The sequence below is a fragment of the Brienomyrus brachyistius genome, chromosome 3, assembly GCF_023856365.1.
Source record: "Brienomyrus brachyistius isolate T26 chromosome 3, BBRACH_0.4, whole genome shotgun sequence".
NCBI lineage: Eukaryota > Metazoa > Chordata > Actinopteri > Osteoglossiformes > Mormyridae > Brienomyrus > Brienomyrus brachyistius.
The window spans coordinates 24,470,018-24,488,938 of record NC_064535.1 but is presented as its reverse complement, the minus strand read 5'-3'; the positions used below and the strand labels follow the sequence as shown (position 1 = coordinate 24,488,938).

The window sequence follows — 18,921 nt, the reverse complement described above, 5'->3', positions numbered from 1 at the left end:
GCAGCAGTACATACAAGGAGCAGAAAGGTGAGGACTTGGATATTTTTTTATTAAAAAAAGATAATTACTACAGAGTTGGTTGCAGGGGCACACTTTTTTCACCATCTTCCCTGAAGCATGGAGAGAACGTTGGAATTTTAAGAAGTCAGTGTTAATCATTGGAACGAACGCTGCGCATGTGCGCAGTGTGCAGGTCGGTGTGCACAGGCTCTCACGCACGGGCCAGAAAACATGGAGAAGCATGGCTGGGCTACACCGTTCAAGTGAGGCGTAGCGGATTGGATGCAAGCGGGAATGGACAGGAATGGAGGGCTGGAGGTCACGTGACAGCACAGAAAACACTGATGCGCTACAGCTCGACTGAAGATCGTTCGCTTGAAAACATTTCACACTAGCTGAGGTCACAAAACTGCTTCATAGGTGGGCAGGTTGTGTTCGATATGTACTGGGGAGGGGGGGGGGGGGGTCTTTCCTTTTATATGTACCAGAGTGTACGAGGCGTGAAATGGACGATTATTTGACCCATTCAGCCCCCACATTAATCAGAGGGTTTAAAATGAGGATGCAGCAATTGGTGGGGGTGGGGGGCTGGGTTTCTCCATGAGACAGGGGGAGGGAGACCAGTGGGAAGGTAATTAGAACCAAGACAAAACATTGTGCTGCCTCAGCTGGTGTGATGAGATCGACGAGGCTGACAGGGGGCGCCGATCTACTGGGGATACTGGTATCGAGACTGCGGCACTGGGGGATACCTGCTCAATCACGGCTGTAAGAAACTATCGGGATGATGCCTTCAATAGGGAGTTTGGATGAGGGTGATGAGTTCAGCATGGGATGGATGAGAGTGAAAATGCTGAGGGCAGAGAGGTTAGACACTGAGAGGCAGGTGGTCAGGATGCTTCTGGGCTGTGGCTTCCTAATGGGGGTTTTACACCCAACAGCGGTTCGAGGGGGGTTGCCGTTTAGCTGTTAGGCCATACTCTTCTAGTGAATCATACCCAATAAAAATATACTAGTCAAATTAGCCCCCCGGTAAGGAAGGAAAGCTGAACTGGAGCCATGACACTATCCAGTTAGTTGTGTTCTTGATCTGTATAACCACTGAATAAGATTAATTTTTGAGAAGACCTAAACCTGAGCTCAGATTCAGATGCAGTAGTTCTATCCTCTATGTGGAAACCTTGAGCTCAGTTGCATCACGGGCTTTTAAAATCCACTTTCCCCCCCCCCAAACAAACAATTAGAGGCCTTCTTAATTCAGCAGGGAAAAACAAACACTGTTCTGTGGCAGAAACGCCCAAGCAGCACTTCAGTCAGACGTTTAGCGCCGTGTTCGGATCGAGGGCGTATGAATGTCACCTGTGGGTTTCAGACTGAATAGGTGCTACTGTGACTCTACGTGAGGAAAATGGATTTCAAAAGTCGGCCACCACACCCTCGACTAGTCGTATTTGGTACAGCAAGATCCAAAGTAACTCGGCATTAACAGTACATATCATTACATAAACGTATGGGTAAAAAGGTTTAAGTTACTGCACATTTGACCACCAAAGTCATAAAGAAAGATTTAAATAAGAGAAATATCAGAAAGTTAACAAAAAGATGATGGGGAATTTAAATAAATGAAAGAAGGAAAAATACAAGGAAAAGCGTTACACACAAAGAGCCAAGCAGGGCGTACTCAGAAATCGGGTCCTTCTGCCACCTGGTTTGAAGGTCACTCTCTCCGACCCACAGCTGAACTTAACGCAGCCTGTGGCACAAGAACAGGGGAAAGAGAAGGGAGGAGAGAGAGACGTATACCAATACACAGTAAGAATGGCACAACACTGAGAGAGCCATGAACGTCAGACAGAAAGAGGTGGCGGAAGGAGACAAGAGTGAGGCGCAGAGCTGCTGAGCATGGAGGTGGTGCAACATCGCCCCCTGAGGCTAGACTACCTCAGTACTGGCAAGACAAGGAGGACCAGTCACGTTTCCATAGGAAATGAAGAGGCGGGCTGGGGAGGGTGTGGAAGCTTCCCAGCAATTGACCAACGGACGACCTGAACTATTCACCCCGAATGCGTTGCAAAGGTACAATGAAGACCCACTTCCCCAGATACCGGCATATGCATGGAGGTTAAACAACTAGTGATTCACAGCCGTTATCCACACTTATCTGATTAAAGAGCTGAAATTCTATATCAGAAGTACAAATACTGTTAACGCCAACCTCATAAATATAAGATACATACTGCAGCCTGATCGGCCTGTGCTGTGATGTTGTCTAAACCAAAACACATCCGAAATTTAAAATAGGTAGGGAGATGTACAGCAAGGTGTACGAACATAAAATATCAGTTAGTGGACTGCAAATATGAGGAATCCAGTAAAATTAGACAAGCTCCACCAAAGCAAAACAAGTGAAGATAAGCACTTGAGACCCATGTAGCTTTTAAAGCACTTAATTTATGTCTGGTTTAGCAAATGATTTACACCAAGGGGACGTGGAGTAAGCAGAGGTGGAGTAAAATCCAGGGCCTCCGCATGGCCCATGGAGACCTCAAAAAGTGACAGACCCAATCCGAGTAACTACCAATAGTTACTATGTGTTACTCATCACTGACCTGAGTTATGTTAAAACGAAATAGAAATCAGCTAAAATTGTGTTCAAGGGCTCAGAGAGTCAAAGCCTGGCCGCCAATGAGGTTAAGAGATGGGAGAGTGGGGGATGCCGGTTCCGAAATGGGTACCCATTCGCCTACATGTCTGGGTTCCCAGATGCTACAGAAGACAGGCAGAGGAGGAACTGCAAAGCAGAACTACTGGGAAACCGGGAAAGCCGGGAGAAATACAGTGGGATGTCTAACCCAGCTTGAGCGCTCTCTGAAGGGCCAAGGTGGGAGGGGGCGTACCTTGTGTGGGACCGCAGAGGCTGGGCACAGACAGAGCAGCCTCGCTGGTGCAAGTGGAGCACAGGTTCTCGCTGGAGGGGGAGGTCTTGAGCGGCTGAAGCAGGGGGCTGCTCCCCGTCTCCTGCTCCTCCCCTGGAGGTTGCAGCGTCTGCTGGGGCTGGAGCACCGAAGGGGCACTCTGCGCAGCCAAGGGGCCTACTGGGAAAGGAGGGGGGGGGGGGGGGGGGAACCAGCCACTGAGCTCAGGCGACAAACAACGGCGTTGGGGTCTAAATCGTCCCAGAGCATGACGCTTCATCTGAAGTGCTACAGTAAGGATATTCACAATATTCTAATAGATCTGTGCCTTAAACCAAGACTAAAGTCTGGATAAGTGACTAGGTGAAGGTAGCCCACAGACAGAGAGACAGACAGAAATATGTACACATGGCAGAAAGAGGCATTCAGGTGCCGTACCTGGTTGTGAGGGGCTCCGGCTACCCTGGGAGGTGGCCCGGCTGCCTTTATTGCCCTTGCCCTTGGTTGGCCGCCTCCTGCGGCTAGCTAATGCCACAGCGGGGGGCACAACCACAGCCGGGGGTGGCACTTTTCCCAGCCTGGCGAAGAGGGCATCAATCTCCTCTTTCTGCTTCGTGTGTAGGGCTTGGATCTCCTTCATGTGTCTGCAGATGGAACGAAACATTCAACCTCGGACTCAGCCAGTCACAATCAGACCCCTCCACCCCCCACAAGAAGCGATACCCATGAAGAAGAGAAGCATACTTGTCTCGTAGATGGTTGACCTCCTTCTTGAAGTCCTCGTCCTCAAATTCAGAGTCATTGTCACTGCTGATATAGGAGTTTAGGCTGTTCATGAGGCTAGGAGGAGAGCCTTTGGTCTCCGGGCTCAGTGCTGGCCCGTTGAGCTGTCTCGCCTCGTCCTGGGCCCGACTCACAGAGAAGCGGCCTACTTTCGTGCCAACCTCAGTCGTGACCTGGAAGCGGCCAATGATGGCGGGCTGAACGACCCCGCTGGCCGCGGCTCCCCGGCAAGGAAGGCCGTCCACCGTGTCCCCAGCAGGCCCCACCAGAGGGGCAGTGGCCTTGTGCAGCGTGCTCTCGGGGCTGGAAAGCACTGACGAGGAGGACGAGGACGAAGAACGGGACGTGGTAGAGGATGAGGTGGAAGAAGAGTCATCCGATAGATTAGGGTGGGCTGGACTGAACGAGACTTCATCAGCAGCCACAGACGACACCTGCGTGGACAAAGCAAGGAGACGGATCTGAGTACTGAATGGAGTTCTGAACAGCATGATCCAGGTCACCGTTCAACCAGCAGGGGGCTCTCACGGTGCCATTGCTGGAAGTTGCAAATACTCGTCCTTAAACAAGTTATAATATAGTTAGAAGCGTTTACATTTTTTTAATTTAGATATCATTAGGGATTACCAATTGTACTTTTAGTTTAATTGTAGTTTATTTTCATATTTTATTTTAGTTTACACAAATGTTTTCTTAGAATTACTTTAACTTCTAGTCAAAATCTTCTGAATAACCACACATTCTACTGCTAACATTTGTTGCAGGAAATTGCATGACTGTACACTTAATTACACACCTGTGTTAGCAATTGGTGTGGTTTCATTAGGTAAATCCTAATCCAAGTGTTTCTCAACTTGGTCCTGGGGGACCCCCAGACAGTCCAAGTTTTTGCTCCCTTTCTAACTCCTACTGGGAGCTGGGCGGGAGCAAAAACGTGGACCACCAAGCAGTTCCCAAGGACTGGGTTGAGAAACACTACTCTAACTGACAGGGGGGAACACATACTTTTCGCAATTTAATCTATCGAAGCTGCAATTCTCGCTGTCCTTCCGAAAGTTAATACGTAAAGCAAACTGCCAAGAAAATAAGCATATGCAACATCTGCTATGCCAGAGACCCCTGACCTCCAAAGCAACACATTTCATGAAGTGGAAGGCAGGAAGGCTCACCTGGAACCGTCCCACAATTACTCCCCCAGTTGGGACCGCTGTTGGGGAGTGCTCCCCATCCATCGCCAGGGGGTACGGCACTAAGAAAGCCAAAGTTACTCCGTTAGAGTAAAATACTACAAAGATGAACATGGAGAAGAACAGACTGAATGGATAAGGTGGCACTCACCCGGCTGTCCACCAGAGGGCATTCCTGTTACTGACAACTTGGATAAAGAACAACGATACAGTGTTAGAAATCTGGTTTGTGGTGTACATTATTCCAAATCAGACAGACGTGGAACGTAGGGAGCTGGACCTGGCCTATGATAAGGATCCCATGGGCTCACCTGGCTTATTACTGAGCTCGGCGGGACCGTCTCAGGACTCAGGGCTCGTCTGAGCTGGGCATCCAGGTCTTCCAGAGGCTGCTGGGACTGCGCCATGACCCAACCAACACATCAGCAGTTAACAAGGACGGTACATCCAATAACAGACTTCCACTCAAGATCACAATCCCATCCGCATCCGCAGCCAACCTGCTTTCTAACAGCAGACATTCTTGATTATCTAAAAGCAAAAAACTGACCTACTTCAAAATTTCTCACTTTCAACTGAAAACCCTTTAATTAAAAAAATTAAACATACTGCTTTTGGCAGTTTATATATATATATATAAATAAATTTAAGCCGTCAAATTAATTGCTCTTAAACATCATAAGTCGTCAATCTGAAAGCAGCAGAGATCATCCACATATATTCTGCATAAAATTAGACCCAAAACTGTCACTAAGATAAGCAAATTACGCAAAAAAAAATCCACTTTAAAAAGTGCAATTTATTACCTTAAACATTCAAAATTCTAGTGTAAAACATCATGATATGTATAAAAAATACCATTTTTTCCCCCAATGAAAATGTCCTGATTTCCTACCCCATGAAAACAATGTTGTCCTACCCAATTTAATCAACATAACAATACATAGGAAGTCGTATGGGGTAGAATTAAAATGCTTAACCTTTGACCTTGCAGGCATGTGGTTTATAGACTCCCCTCGGTGAATCACATATAAAAATGGGCCTACTTCCAGTTTTTTCTTAAATATATTGTTGGCAAGTGTAGCCAACAACACATGCTGATATACGTCCTGTTTGCTCTGTTGTCCCTTCCATCTCCAAACAGAGATCTGAACCACCTGGCCACCCAGTCAGAGTGTTAACTGGAAACTATGGAAGTCAGAGGTCATGCATCTCAGAAGATGAGGCCCGGAAAATTTGCCTGCATCATGCACAGACTGGGCCAACAAACATTTCAGCATGCACTGCTTGTTTGGAAAGAACAAAAAACAGGCAGAGAAAGAAAAAGTTTTTTTTTTTCTTTTTTTTTTGCCCCCAGAAGAAGCTGGGATGAGGGGTAGCCCTCAGGAAGTGGAGAAGCACCTGAGTTAGACAGGGTCCTGGGAAGGGTGGTAGATGCTCTGTGGATGGGGTGCAAGTCTGCTCTGAGCCGACAGGCAACACCTGACAAAGAGGAAGATGAAAACAGAGGAGCTTAAATAAAAGGAGAGGGGAGAAGAGGAAGACCTCACACACGATACCCTGCAGCCTGACGTCGTGCAGAGGAACCGGAGCTTCCACACGGAGCTTAGCCCTGGAGAATACCACCAACACATGATGGTGCGCATGTATTACATGTATTACGGGTTTGTATTAGACAGCGACGAGACCCCTGGCATGCAACACACACTGTAGTACACATTAATGTCAGGAAGTTAGGAAACCAGGCATGGGCTCAGCCAGGAAGAGGTTAACCAGAGGTGTTAGGGTGGCAAACTGGAAGAGATAAATTAATGAAAACTGTTGATGGCAAAGGCCTGATCTTCACTGGTCCATAAAAAGTCAGACTGCACCGTTTCTGGCTGAGCCATGGAAGAGGTCTAACTATGCCCAGCATTCAGAAACTAATGATTAATATTTTCCGTTATTACAGTAATAATCAATGTTTCACTTTAATATTCTGCTCACGGTTCAGATGTTGTTGGTGATCACCGTGTGTTTCACCATGACTCACCGGTACTCTGGCCAGAGGGGCCTTGGCTGGGGTGGTCTGGTTGTAGCTGGATGGGGTGGCCGCCTGGCCTGGGGTTGCCATGGGGGTGGAGGATGCCGGCACAGCAGACCCCAGGGGCAGACTGGTGGGGGGCAGAGGGGCCCCAGTGGCAGTTGGGGTGGAGCTGGTACCAGTTGGAGATGTGGTGCACAGAGCAGAAATCTCGATGGTTGGGTCGGTAGCCGCTGTGGCCAGGCCGGAGCCAAGGTCACTGAATAGGGAACGCAACTTCTTGTCCAGGGCCTGGATATCTTCGATGCCGGGCATCTTGCCCTGGGGATCAGCCTCACACTCACCACAGTGGGTGTGACCCTGGTTTGGTGCGATGGCCGTCTGGGGCTGGGCATGCACGGCGGGAGCCATCGAGCCGGGCTGTGGAACGAGGGGCTGCTCCATGCTGACTGTGCCCTCTCCACCAACCACGGGCAAGGGGGCGGAAGGCAGTAGGGCGACGGGCACCGAGCTGCTGACCGGCAGGGGCCCGGAGAGCGAGCCCGGCGGGGAGGAGGTGGAGGGGGGCACGATAGAGGCGTGAGCAGGCGTGGGAATCGCAGGAGGCGATGTCGAAGAAACTGTGGGGACCGGAGTCATGACCACAGCTGGCTGGGAGGCGGGCACCACAGAGGGGATCACGGGCTGAGACAGCACCGTGGGGGTCTGGTGGATAGTGGGAGGGGGCGAGGAGGAAGCAGGTGGGGTGAGGGACACCGATGACATGGGGGCGGGACCAGACTCGGGAATCTGAGCCTGCGGTGCCGAGGGAGTGCCAGCCGGTAAGACCGGGGCAGCACTCGCAGCCACTGCAGCATCCAAAAGCAGCGGCCCTGTGGGGGCGCTCACAGCTCCAGCGGGGATGCTGGGCACCAGAGCCGGCATGGTGACGTGCATGGCGGCCGGGGCCGTGCTAGGTCCCGGGTCAAACTGGCTCTGCCGCATCTCAGAGAAGGCCTGCTGCAGGCTCACCGTGGAGGCTGAGTGGGACAGGCCCAGCACAGGGGGGGCTGAGGGGAGGGAGTGACAGCATGTCAGGACAGCATCTGAGATTCCGCTTTAACCCTGTTCATCATAAAAGGCTGCCAGCTAAAATTATTAAAATTATATTTTATATTAAGTAGAACTCAAGCTATAATTTGCCATATCCTATCAAATTTAAAACATAATTTAATTGATTTAAAAAAAATGAAAAAGCAGACCGACGGGATGCCTGGCACTAACCGCTAGCAGCAGGCTCACTGGGGGGCGGGGCGGAGGTGGCCGTGAAGAACTGCTCCCTGAGCCGGGACTCCGGCACGGGACTGACGATGAACCTGCGACCCGCAGAGTGCACCACCTGGGCAATGGCGCTGGAGGGGTCGCCTGGGGGTGAAAGGGGAGGCCGCAGTTTAGGATGGAGCTCGCAGAGCCGGCCCAATGACATGAGACCATGCAGGAATGAGCTCATTATCACCTGGGAGGAGTGGGCCGGAGCTGGGGACCGTCTGCTGGACCAGGTCACTCGCCACCTGTGTAGCGATGGGGGAGGGGTGAGCCATAGCACAGCCGCACGTGAAGAGTGGAGGCGCCGCCGTGGGTGCCCTGCCCCTACCTGTACGCTGCCATCTTTCATCCCCTCTCGCTCCAGCCCCCTCTCGTCTGCCATCTCGATGACCTCACGCACCTGCTCGATGAATGACTCCCGCTCACACTCCAAGATGAATTCGCTCGTAACCTGTTGCCGCAGAAACGGAATGACGTGCCAATCCGCAGCCAATCAGCTGCCCCTCTGAGCTTCAGGAGGCTGGCCCCAAACCCAACACACATCTTATTCATGCTTAGGAAGGTCCTCTTTATTCTGGCATTCAGGCTCAAGGGAAAACCGAATGAGGGGACGAGGCTGTTTCAAACGTTACCATGATCTGCGCGATTTCTTCTGGGTTGTCGCCATCCAGATCGAACTTGAAAGTCACCATTTTCCGGTTGTGCGTCTCCAACTGGCATTCAGCAACCCGGTCGCCGATGTTGGAAATCTGGTAGATGAGATCAGGAGTCGTCACATAAGAGCTCGCTAGGAAATCAACGGTCGGTAGTCTTTATGTGTGACATTGTGTAGTTGTTTTGAAGCATGCACTGGGCTGGCAGTGAAATGTTAAATTAAGAAAAGAAAAAAAAAAAACAGACGTTAACAACACAAGATATCAGGGCAGTACAACCAGACTCTGAAAAAGTGTAACGATCTAGCACTGTATGCCTGAGTGGCAGGTCAGCACAGAAGCACGACCCCAGGGAGGACACTCACATTAAGCACCATCAGTTTAGCTTTGGCCATCTTGTCGTGACGCGAGCGGCTGCGCACCGAGCGGCGCAGATGCCGCTTGGCAGAGCGGCCCTCATGCCTACCCCCGGTGGTGGAAGCACCCTCGTTACCGTCACTCATACCAGAGGCCACGTCGGAAAGCCCACTGGGTACAGGAAGAGGGTAACGGTATTCAGTATTCAAAAGTAAACAGTATTCAGAATTTAAAAGAGAAACAATATTCGGTTTAAAAAAAAAAGTTTTTTCAACACATCATTGAATTTCCCAGAAATTCGTCAATGCATCAATGAATTTCCCAGAATTCTTTGTGCATGTGTGCAGTACCCGAAAACTGTAAAAAGAACAGCATGTGCTCCTGCACCCATCCCTGCAAGCAATTAATATTTAATTTAATTTAAATTAAGGGATCAGTGGTCATTGCTGACACACCACAGCACACAAAAATGTGTCCTCTGCATTTAACCCATATGTGACATCATGACATAGCAGAGGGCAGCTAATTCAGTGCCCGGGGAGAAGTGTGTTGGGGCGGTACGTTGCTCAGGGTACCTCAGTGGTGTCTTTCTGGTCGGGGATTCAAACCTGCAAGCTTTCAATTACAAGTGCGCTTCCCTAACCATTAGGCCACCACTGCCCACAAAGCAGAAGATGAAGCACCCAGCCGCTCACCTCTCCATGGACGACAGGACCTGGGGCACCAGTGCTTGTGCTTGTTCAGATGGCAAAGGTTGTGAAGTTTGGGGAGGCTGCAACAGGATGTGAGGACACTGAATAAACAACAACAGAAAGTGAACCCCCACTGCAAACAAAAGGTACCAAGGTAACAATAACATATTCATGGAAAGACTGGCAGAGTAAGGAAGTTAGCATTTATTGCGATAAGGCTAAGTTATGGCTAACCAGTGACATTTTGATTAGAAGGATGGAGAGCCTCAGGGGAGGTACCTGGAGAGGGGCGTCTCCTGTCAGGAAAGGCGGTTCAGTGGAGGCGGGGACTGTGCCGACCACGGCCAATGGTGGCTGCTGAGGTTGGGTCAGGGAGACATGCGGGACGGTGGGCGGAGCCACAGTGGCCGGTTGCTGAGACTGGCCGGGCACCATAGTCGGCGGGACTGATGGCTGAGGGAAGCCCACCTGTGTGACAGAGAGACGTCTTATTGAGGAGGGGACGGGAAGCTGGGCTGAGGGGCTCACCACCCCCTCGAAGGGCAGGGGGAGCAGGGAGAACACCACTGATGCATAAGGGAGATAATGTGGAAGATCGGAGACATTAGCAAGACACCAAGCAATGCAAACAGCAGGCACGGCACACTGAAAAACAACAAGGGAAACAGACAGATTCGCCAACTTCCATATACAAATTTTTCAAATACACCAAGAAGTCCCCTAAGGAAGCCAAAGCAGGTTCTCTTACACATGGACCAAAATGTCACACATTCACACACATACAGCCCATGTATTCATATCTCCATTCATTTCTATGGGCAAAACGCTAATTCAACAATCACACCCTTAACCCCTACCCAGCCCTAACCTTAACCATAAGTAACCAAAACAAAATACAAAATCTGTGGCATTTTAAGTTTTTTTTAATAAAAATTAGTTTTATAAGCAACAGGATTTATCCCGAGCACCAGCTGTACAGGTGCTGCAGGTTAAGGGAAGTAAAAGCGAGTATTTCACTGCAGCTGTGCACCAGTGCAGCACCCTACTCAGATGTGCACCACCCTACTCAGCTGTGCATCTGACCCATACTAAAACAGCCTGGTTTAGAGGTCTCAAGGACCAGTTCCTCCTGTTAAACTCATTGAGTGTTCTACAGATTCCAAGGTCTATTGTCAGGTGTTTGTACATCCTGCAACAGTTACCACATTGCACAGGTCCCACTAAAGGTGATGATATACAGGGAAATGCGTTGCTGGGCAACTGCCACCCAGATGAGACAAAGGGCAAGTCATATGGCTCTAGATGATTGCAAAATGCTGATCACAGGTCTTAAAAAAATAGAAATCTGTTGCCTAATATCAATGGGAAAGTGTCTAAGCAACAACGGTCAACGGCACTCCCCGGCGACATTGCTCAAAAAGCTACCCTGTGTATAGTCACCCTGAGAGATTCCAGCCTGATCCCGGGCACCGCAGAAGCCATAGAAACAGCTCGCCACGTGAGTGGCCATATTGGCAGTGGGCAGTCAGCACTCACCTGTGTGGGGAGAACACTGGGCAACATCTGGCTCTGTGAGCAGCTCTGCACCGCGGTGGGGACAGGCTGCTGCAGAGGAACAGGGGCCACAGGCTGGGATGATGCAGGGGGCACAGGAGTTTGCTGTGGAGGAACCTTGGGGATGGGGGGGGGGGGTGGGGGGGGGTCAGGGTGGGACAGACAAAAGGCAGACTTGGTCACCATCCAGAGACTCACCATGAGACAGTACAGTACACTGTGACAGTTCTAGACAACATTTGTAATTAACACCCAAATAAACTGGGTTGAACTTTTTCCCTTCTCCATACACTGGCCTATGGAAGTGGCTTTCATTCTCTCTCACGTTAAAAAGACAGAGAAGCAACGAGCAGAAAGTACAGCTGATGTCTGAAACATTTACTCGACAGCTGCAAGCAACTTACCTTCTGAGCCAAGAGCATTAACTAAAATGCCTACAAGGCTCATCCCTGCATTCTCCAGTGCAGACTTACAGGCAGATAAGCCTGCCGCACGCTCAAGAAACAAACGGGGAAAAGTGTAGGAGCGAGTGACAAGGCCGTGAGTCAAAGCAAGAGTAAAAGTGCCTTTTGGAAGGAATGTTCTCTACCTGCGGAGGGATGGACGGGACGTAGTAACCTCCGTACTACAAGAAACAAACACAACACAGAGTGAGTGAGAGGCCTCGCTCGACTCCACAGCTTTCATACGCAGGAGAGGAGTTGGGCTTGGGGGGGGGGGGGGGGGGGGACTGCAGATTTCAGCAGTTCTGACCATAGCAGAGATAACACAGAGGTGCCACCCATCTCTGCCACCCAACAACGCCTCCCCCCCCCTCACAAGCAATCATATATTATCATCCCCTGCGCAGCCTTTGACCAGGGCAAGACCACACCTGCGTACAAACACCTATCAGTTGTGGAAACTGGACCAGAAAGCATGGCTTACCTGCTGAGGGGGGACAGGACCAGGCAAGGAGCTGGGAGCCATGGGGAGAACACTGGCAGGCTGGACTCCGGGGCCCTGTGACTGCTTTTGGACCCCAGAAAGAGGCAGGCGAAAGGAAAGAGACAACAGGCAGAACGGCCAATCAGGAGTGGTTTGTGTGAACGCCACAACACAGAAGACAATCTAGGTACAGTATATGCATACTGGACAGACACACACACACACACACACACACACACACACACACAGTGCATTCTGCCATCCGCAACGGGTTGCTCAGACCAGACCATGTATGCACATACGTTTAAAGCATAAAAACATACATGTAACTAAATGAAGCTGTTAGTTTATAATGAGCAGGCTCCATGCAAGTCAAATGTCTAATGTGATTTTGCTGCCTTTGCGAGATTTACTGCTCGCACTGAACGGACGACACTGCTGTGTCCATGAATGCGTTTCGATGGGCTGACACCTGAAACAAAGAGGACGGGTGGGGCGTGGGGGGGGGTTTGTGTCACGTAAACAGCTCCCCAGCTGCGACAGACCGTTTCTACTGAACCAACCCTTAGAAGGCTGCAAGCAAGTATACTTGTTTGCCAACTCTGACCCAGAGAGTGTAATTCATACAAGTATAATTGCTCCAGGCTCAACACCTACCTCCATCCAACCTGATACCCAAAGACATGGCCATTAATAGCATGAAGGTTTGGAAGGAGTAAGAGCTAAGAGAGAAGAAAGCAAATGAGAGTGGGGGGTGGGGATGGGGGACACGTGTGACTGCAGAGTGATGCTGACGGTCCAGCATTCTAAGGGTTAAACCACGAATCTCTGAACCTGTGTAGGAAAGGACACCCCCGCCCCCCCACCGCATTTACAGCAGGTCCCCGGGAAAATCTGACTCACGTGGCGAGTCATCGCCCTGCTTTGCTGCCATAATTCAATGTCTGTGACATAGACACAACACCAAAAAAAGGAAAAAACAAACAAAAAAACTGCATCTTAACCATTTCCAGTCAACTTAAATTCTTTAATTCCTCACTTTATCAATAATGTCGGAAGAATAAGGCAGAAAATGTGACCCGCCCAGCAAAACAATTCATTCTTAAATAAAGAATCTGAAGGGCTGAAGGGCTCATTAAAGCAATTTGACTAATATGACAGTTAAACCAGTTTCAAATCGACACCTTGTGCTTTAAGTCACTGTGCGATTAAACCAGTCTGTCTGGCCATGATTTAGCCTCCAAATAAAAGATGATCAAATCTATTTATATTGTGTGTGTAAGTTAGTGCACGAGCGCATATGCCAGGGTTGGGGCCATTCCGGAATGCATTCAGTTCCAGTCCAAATCAGAAAATGGAACTCGAGTTGGGATTAAGAAAAAAAACACTATGCGGGAACAGAATTGGAACTGAATTCAAATTTCAGCTAAATTTAAATCCCAACTCTAGTTCCATTTTCTGATTTGGACTGGAACTGATGAATGCATTCTGGAATGTATGTATGTATGTATGTATGTATGTATGTATGTATGTATGTATATATATATATATATGAAAAAAAAACACATATGACAAATATCAGCATGTATAAAGTAATTTTTTTCTTTCTTCAGTCAAGCCGACTGTAAATTCATCCGCGGATCAGATAAAGAATGACAAGGGGGATTTGAATAACAGGTTTAAGTGTTTCGTGCCAAATAAATGCAAAGACAAAAGTACACAAAATCATAAACCACATGGCTGGAAATGGTTAAAAGCACAACCACAAGACGAATAAATCAATTATTCAAAGGGAGTGGCGAGGAAGAGAAGAGGGGTGGGTTTAGTACCAAGGTGGAGCCCTGTAGGCCCAGGGTGGACTCATGGTAAGACAGATCGGGCTTGAAGAGGGGCTGTCGGGCCCAGCCGCTGTGCAGCGCATTCAAGGGGGAGGCCACCACCATCCCAGGGGCCTCCGAGGGTGGCACGAACAGAAAGGCAGACTGGCTGGGGGGGTGGGCACCCGTAGCCGTGCCCCCAGCGTCCGCACTGTAGTGGTGGGCGTGTGGAATCGAGCGAGCTGGAGAGGCTTCCATGGTGGGGCGGCCGGTGTTCGGTGGCGGGGAGTGGAACTCGCCCGTGTCTGAAGAGACCACCGAGTCGCTGGACGGTTCGGGGCTGCGGTCCTTCACACCATGCAGCAGCAGGTTCCCAGGTGGCAGGGGCAGCTCGGGGCTCATGTAGCTGTACATCTCCTCCGTGACGGGCTGCAGGCGGCTGCACAGTCCCGGTGTGCAGGGCGCCTCCTCCAAGCTCAGGTCCATGGAGCCGCGGCGAGCCCGGTACAGTCTGGAGGCCAGGAGGCTCGGCTCGCCAGACAGGCCGTGCATGTGAAACTCGAAGACGTTGCTGGGCACGGGCTCCCCGGAGTGAGTGAGGACGGGGGGCGCAGAGTGAGGAATGGACTGCTGTGGGTAGGCTGTGTCCGAGGGGGCGCTCTCCAGGATGGGTCCGGAGTTGCTTATCGGCGCCAAAGGCAGGACAGGGCCGGGGTTCGCACGCATGTGGCCTGACCCGTGAGGGTGCATGAAAGGTACGGACGGCTGGGAGCCTTCGAACACGGCCGCCGCCTGCATTTGGCTCAGCTGCTGCACGGTGACGGGGTAGCCGGTGTACGCCGCGGCCTCGTAGGGGTCCACTCGCACATCCTGGTACCCATAGTGCGGCTCCAGCTGGCCCTGATGGTGTAGGGGCTCCAGGATAGACTGGGCCGCCACACCTGGCACCAGCAGCCCGGGGATGTCCGGCCCGCCACCCGGCGACTCCGGCCCGGCCACGGCGGGCGCGGCGCTACCGTAGGCACGGTAAGAGCCCTGAAAGTGGTGTGTGTGGGCCTCCAGCACGGAGGTGCTCTTGCGACGCAGAACACTGATCGTTTTGGGGGGGGCGGACGGCGGCGGCGAGAAGGAGACGGGCCGCTCCGGGATGGCGGGGAAAAATAAGGGGGTCTCCGGTTGAGTTGGGACTCCTGCACTGTATGGATGAGTCACAGACTGCGGCTGCATTGACATAAGATAGATTATCTTTGTAAGGAAAGAGGCAGCATCGTACATCCAGTGTCAGAGAGAGAGAGAAAGAGAGAGAGACAGGAGCATCATTGTACAGCACTGAGTGCACAAGCTTACACAATAAACAGGAGGGGGGGGCAGAGTAACAGTAATGCTTTAAAATGATACTTCTCTATATGTTGGGGGGGGGGGGGGGTTAAATCATTTCCCCAAAAAAGGAGAGACAGAGAGGGGGACAGGACAATGAGAGTCTTTATGATGTAATTAAATACAGCTGTGGGCTGGGCCTCTGAGGACCGCTGCTGCAATTTCAGACAGGCCTCTGTACGGACACCTCCGACTGAAGCCTTGTTCGTCGTCATATCAGGCAAGTTGTATCAAGACGCCATTAAATTCTTTATAAAAAATTTTAATGACGAACTTTACTGGGGGAGCCCTTCAAGTTACACTGGTAGGCTCTTATATCACCGGCTCCGATGTGTCAGTACAGTACAGACAGCCCTGCCCTGAATGTGTAGCAGCACCCCCCACCCCCCATCATGAGGGCTTCAGGCGCCAGGCAGGCTGTATTTAAAGCCAACACGGGGACTCCAAAGGGACGAGCCAAGGGGAAGGTCTCCAAAAAACAGGGCTTTCTAAAAGGCAGCCACCAGCCTCTCACCACCTCAGCAGGGCAGTCTTTCTATCCTGTTCTCAAACTGATCCCACATCAGCACGGGACAGACAGGGATTAAAGTGAGGCTCTTTACTGCGTTTGCCTCTTTAGGCAACATTACTGCACCGCCATCGCTTAATCTTCCTGGAGGAAGACTGGCTGGGCTGTTTCATCTATGCTGCCTTCCTAAGAGCAGAGTCCACCATTCAGATCTCTCGGCTCATGTGTGCCTTGTACAGACATACAGCCAGAGGGTCTGGAGGGTCAAATCCAACTGATCACCTCTTCTCCTGGGGCTCCAGTATATGGATGTGCTGCCAGACCTACTCCTACCCCTTGACCATGCACTGTCGGAGCACCCCGTGTTGCGCCACCTGGTGGCTGGGAGACAACCGACATACAGGGTTGGCAAATATAGCCGGGAGGCTGGCCCTGCGACGTGGGGGTGCGGAGTGCAGTGGCAGCACGCACTCCAGTGCTTTCGACAGCCGTCTCGCAAAAGTCTCTCCGTCGTCGGGGGTGGCCGGGTGGGGCGAGCGGGGCACAGAGGGGGCAGGTGGAGGAGTGGATGGCGGCTTAGGAGGGCAGGACAAAGGAGAGGCGGCGACGGAGCAAAGGTAGGGGACGCAAACAGACATGCTACGGCCTCGGCGACACGGGAGAGGCTGTGGGGCAAGGGAGGAGGAACGGAGAGTCAACCTCAGGAGACCACAGAACAACAGCGAGACAGCATACAACGGAAACGGAAACCGAAACGGGGGCTCTATGTGGAGAGGAAGAGGAGAAGCAGATAAGAAGAAGAAAAAAAGAGAGAAAAGGCTGAAGGAAAACACCTGACTACTGCTGAGGACAACAGCAAGAGCCCAAAGGCTCAATTAGTTAGAGCAGCCTCTCAACCCAGTCCACAGGGGCCACATTTTTGCTCCCTCCCAGCCAGTCCACATTCTCGCTCCCTGGAAAGAAGCAAAAACAGGGACCGTCTAGGGCTCCTCGAGGACCGGGTTGGGAAACATTGAGTTAGAGGGCCCTTTAAGGAAAGCTTTCATTTTTCCAACAAAAGCTTTATTTTAAACCTCAGAAGTCCAAGTGGAAATTCGTTCCAGTGGCTTTGAGAAGCCATGGAGCATGGAGACAGACTTAGGAATGTCGACGGCTTTATGGACTTCATGTCAAAGCAACAGTAGTTAATATGCCACTGTTTATATTTAAGAAATACTGTTAGCTGAAGCAAATGCTCTATAATCACACTTATTTGCTCTATCAAAAGGAAGTTGGGGGGGGGGGGGGGTGGGCCTGTATTACTATATATATAATGCACATTGCACTTCATATTGCACTCACCTAGCTGTTAGCACTGCCTATAGCCTCCTCTACTTTAACTAATTGTACATTTTATTTCCCCATACTCCTCCTCGGGGGTGCGGCCTGGAGACCTCAATCTACCAAGATGTCCAGCACACCCTGCTACATGTGACATCGCCACTACCAATGACGTCCCTGCATCTAGCTCGCCGTTCTGCCTGTGTCATCTTCCACATCTTATGATTTGGACAGTGTGACTTGGCACTTAACCATCTCTCCTATTTGACTCTCCCTGCCGGCCCCTGGAGGATGGGCTCCCCCTTTGAGTCTGGTCCCTCCCAAGGTTTCTTCCTTCTTGGGAGTTTTTCCTTGCCAATGTCGCCTTTGGCTTACTGGGGGGCTTTGGGTGAGGATGCTGTAAACCGCTTTGAGACGATGTTATGTCGTGATACTGCGCTATACAAAAATAAACTTGTTTGTTGTTGTATATACATTAGTATAGTATTACTATATACATTTTAAAAGGTACTTGGGATGAATTTTCCAATATTACTTCTATTACAGGATTACAGGAAAGATCAGAGCCCAAACCAAGAGTAGTCAAAGGATACTAAGCAAGATTACTAGTTTGCTAGGTGCAGAACCACAAGGATGTTCTGGGTCAGAATAATCCTGGTAAGCTCCAGGCTCATGGTTACCTCTACAGAGGATCATTCAGATGGGGGCACTAATGAGCTAGAACTGAAAATCAGTCCCTCATGCATACAATGACCTCAAAAGAGAAGCAACTGGACTAAGTCATAAGTGACCTGAACAGACATGTGTCACACATAGCTCTGAGGGTGTTTACTGAGCTGGGGAAAGTTTAATATGCATTTCAACTCATCAGTGAAGGGAGGGTAAAGGGGGATATAAAAAAAATAAAATAAATCAAATAAAATCTACACGTGGCCAAAGGACTCTGATGTTCTGCGTCGGAGACAAGGCAGGAGTTGCGAGGGGGCGGGGGAGGACAATACAGGTTAAAATAAAAAAATTAAATGAAATAACACCACAGTACAGCAAATAAGGATTTAACCATATAGCAATCAAGACGGTCTTTGAGCAAACTTCACCGGCTCACCATCAATCCATCCACAGCTCGCACGAGTTCAGTTGCAAGCTGAACAGCTTTATTGACACATCATCTGGATGAAGTGCAGGGATGTAACGATGTGTGACAGCGCACGAGATACCAGCCTGTTATAACACTACCAGGAAGACCCCCAACCCAAGGGCAGCAGATAGCACTGCAGACACATGAAACCCTGGGGAGCCAGTGCGGGCAAACGACAGAAAGTGCTATGATGAATAAAAGGAACGCGGGTTTTTGTGCAGCCAGGTTAGTGTCAGACTTTAGATTTGGCCCAAAATGCAGTAGCAGTTGCGTGTGTGTGTGTGTGTGTGTGTGTGTGTGTGTGTGGGGGGGGGGGGAGGGGGTCACTAAGCAGAACAGTCAAATTACCACTAACAGGAGCACAA

The 18,921-nt window shown here is 50.4% G+C and overlaps 1 protein-coding gene across 23 annotated transcripts in view; it reads right to left on the bottom strand.

Moving 5' to 3' along the window:
* Positions 1–18,921, bottom strand: part of wnk1b (WNK lysine deficient protein kinase 1b) — a 66,547-nt gene that overhangs the window by 7,084 nt on the left and 40,542 nt on the right. For 15 of the 23 annotated variants that reach the window (XR_007396722.1, XR_007396723.1, XR_007396726.1 and 12 more), the window contains exons 10-29: positions 12,397–12,480; positions 12,059–12,094; positions 11,452–11,586; positions 10,195–10,383; positions 9,919–10,016; positions 9,232–9,394; positions 8,846–8,962; positions 8,542–8,664; positions 8,404–8,458; positions 8,172–8,312; positions 6,918–7,957; positions 6,287–6,367; positions 5,197–5,283; positions 5,037–5,073; positions 4,868–4,947; positions 3,660–4,132; positions 3,354–3,559; positions 2,898–3,095; positions 1,661–1,753; positions 69–110 (exon numbers count right to left, since the gene is read on the bottom strand). Coding sequence is in view for 11 of the 23 variants with exons in the window: in XM_049006698.1 (XP_048862655.1) it covers positions 69–110; positions 1,661–1,753; positions 2,898–3,095; positions 3,354–3,559; positions 3,660–4,132; positions 4,868–4,947; positions 5,037–5,073; positions 5,197–5,283; positions 6,287–6,367; positions 6,918–7,957; positions 8,172–8,312; positions 8,404–8,458; positions 8,542–8,664; positions 8,846–8,962; positions 9,232–9,394; positions 9,919–10,016; positions 10,195–10,383; positions 11,452–11,586; positions 12,059–12,094; positions 12,397–12,480 (3,478 nt within the window). In the remaining 12 variants the exon portion in view is untranslated. Of the gene's footprint in view, positions 1–68; positions 111–1,660; positions 1,754–2,897; positions 3,096–3,353; positions 3,560–3,659; positions 4,133–4,867; positions 4,948–5,036; positions 5,074–5,196; positions 5,284–6,286; positions 6,368–6,917; positions 7,958–8,171; positions 8,313–8,403; positions 8,459–8,541; positions 8,665–8,845; positions 8,963–9,231; positions 9,395–9,918; positions 10,017–10,194; positions 10,384–11,451; positions 11,587–12,058; positions 12,095–12,396; positions 12,481–14,225; positions 15,435–18,921 lie in introns of all 23 variants that reach the window. The other 8 variants (XM_049006709.1, XM_049006703.1, XM_049006701.1 and 5 more) reach the window with 8 other exon arrangements.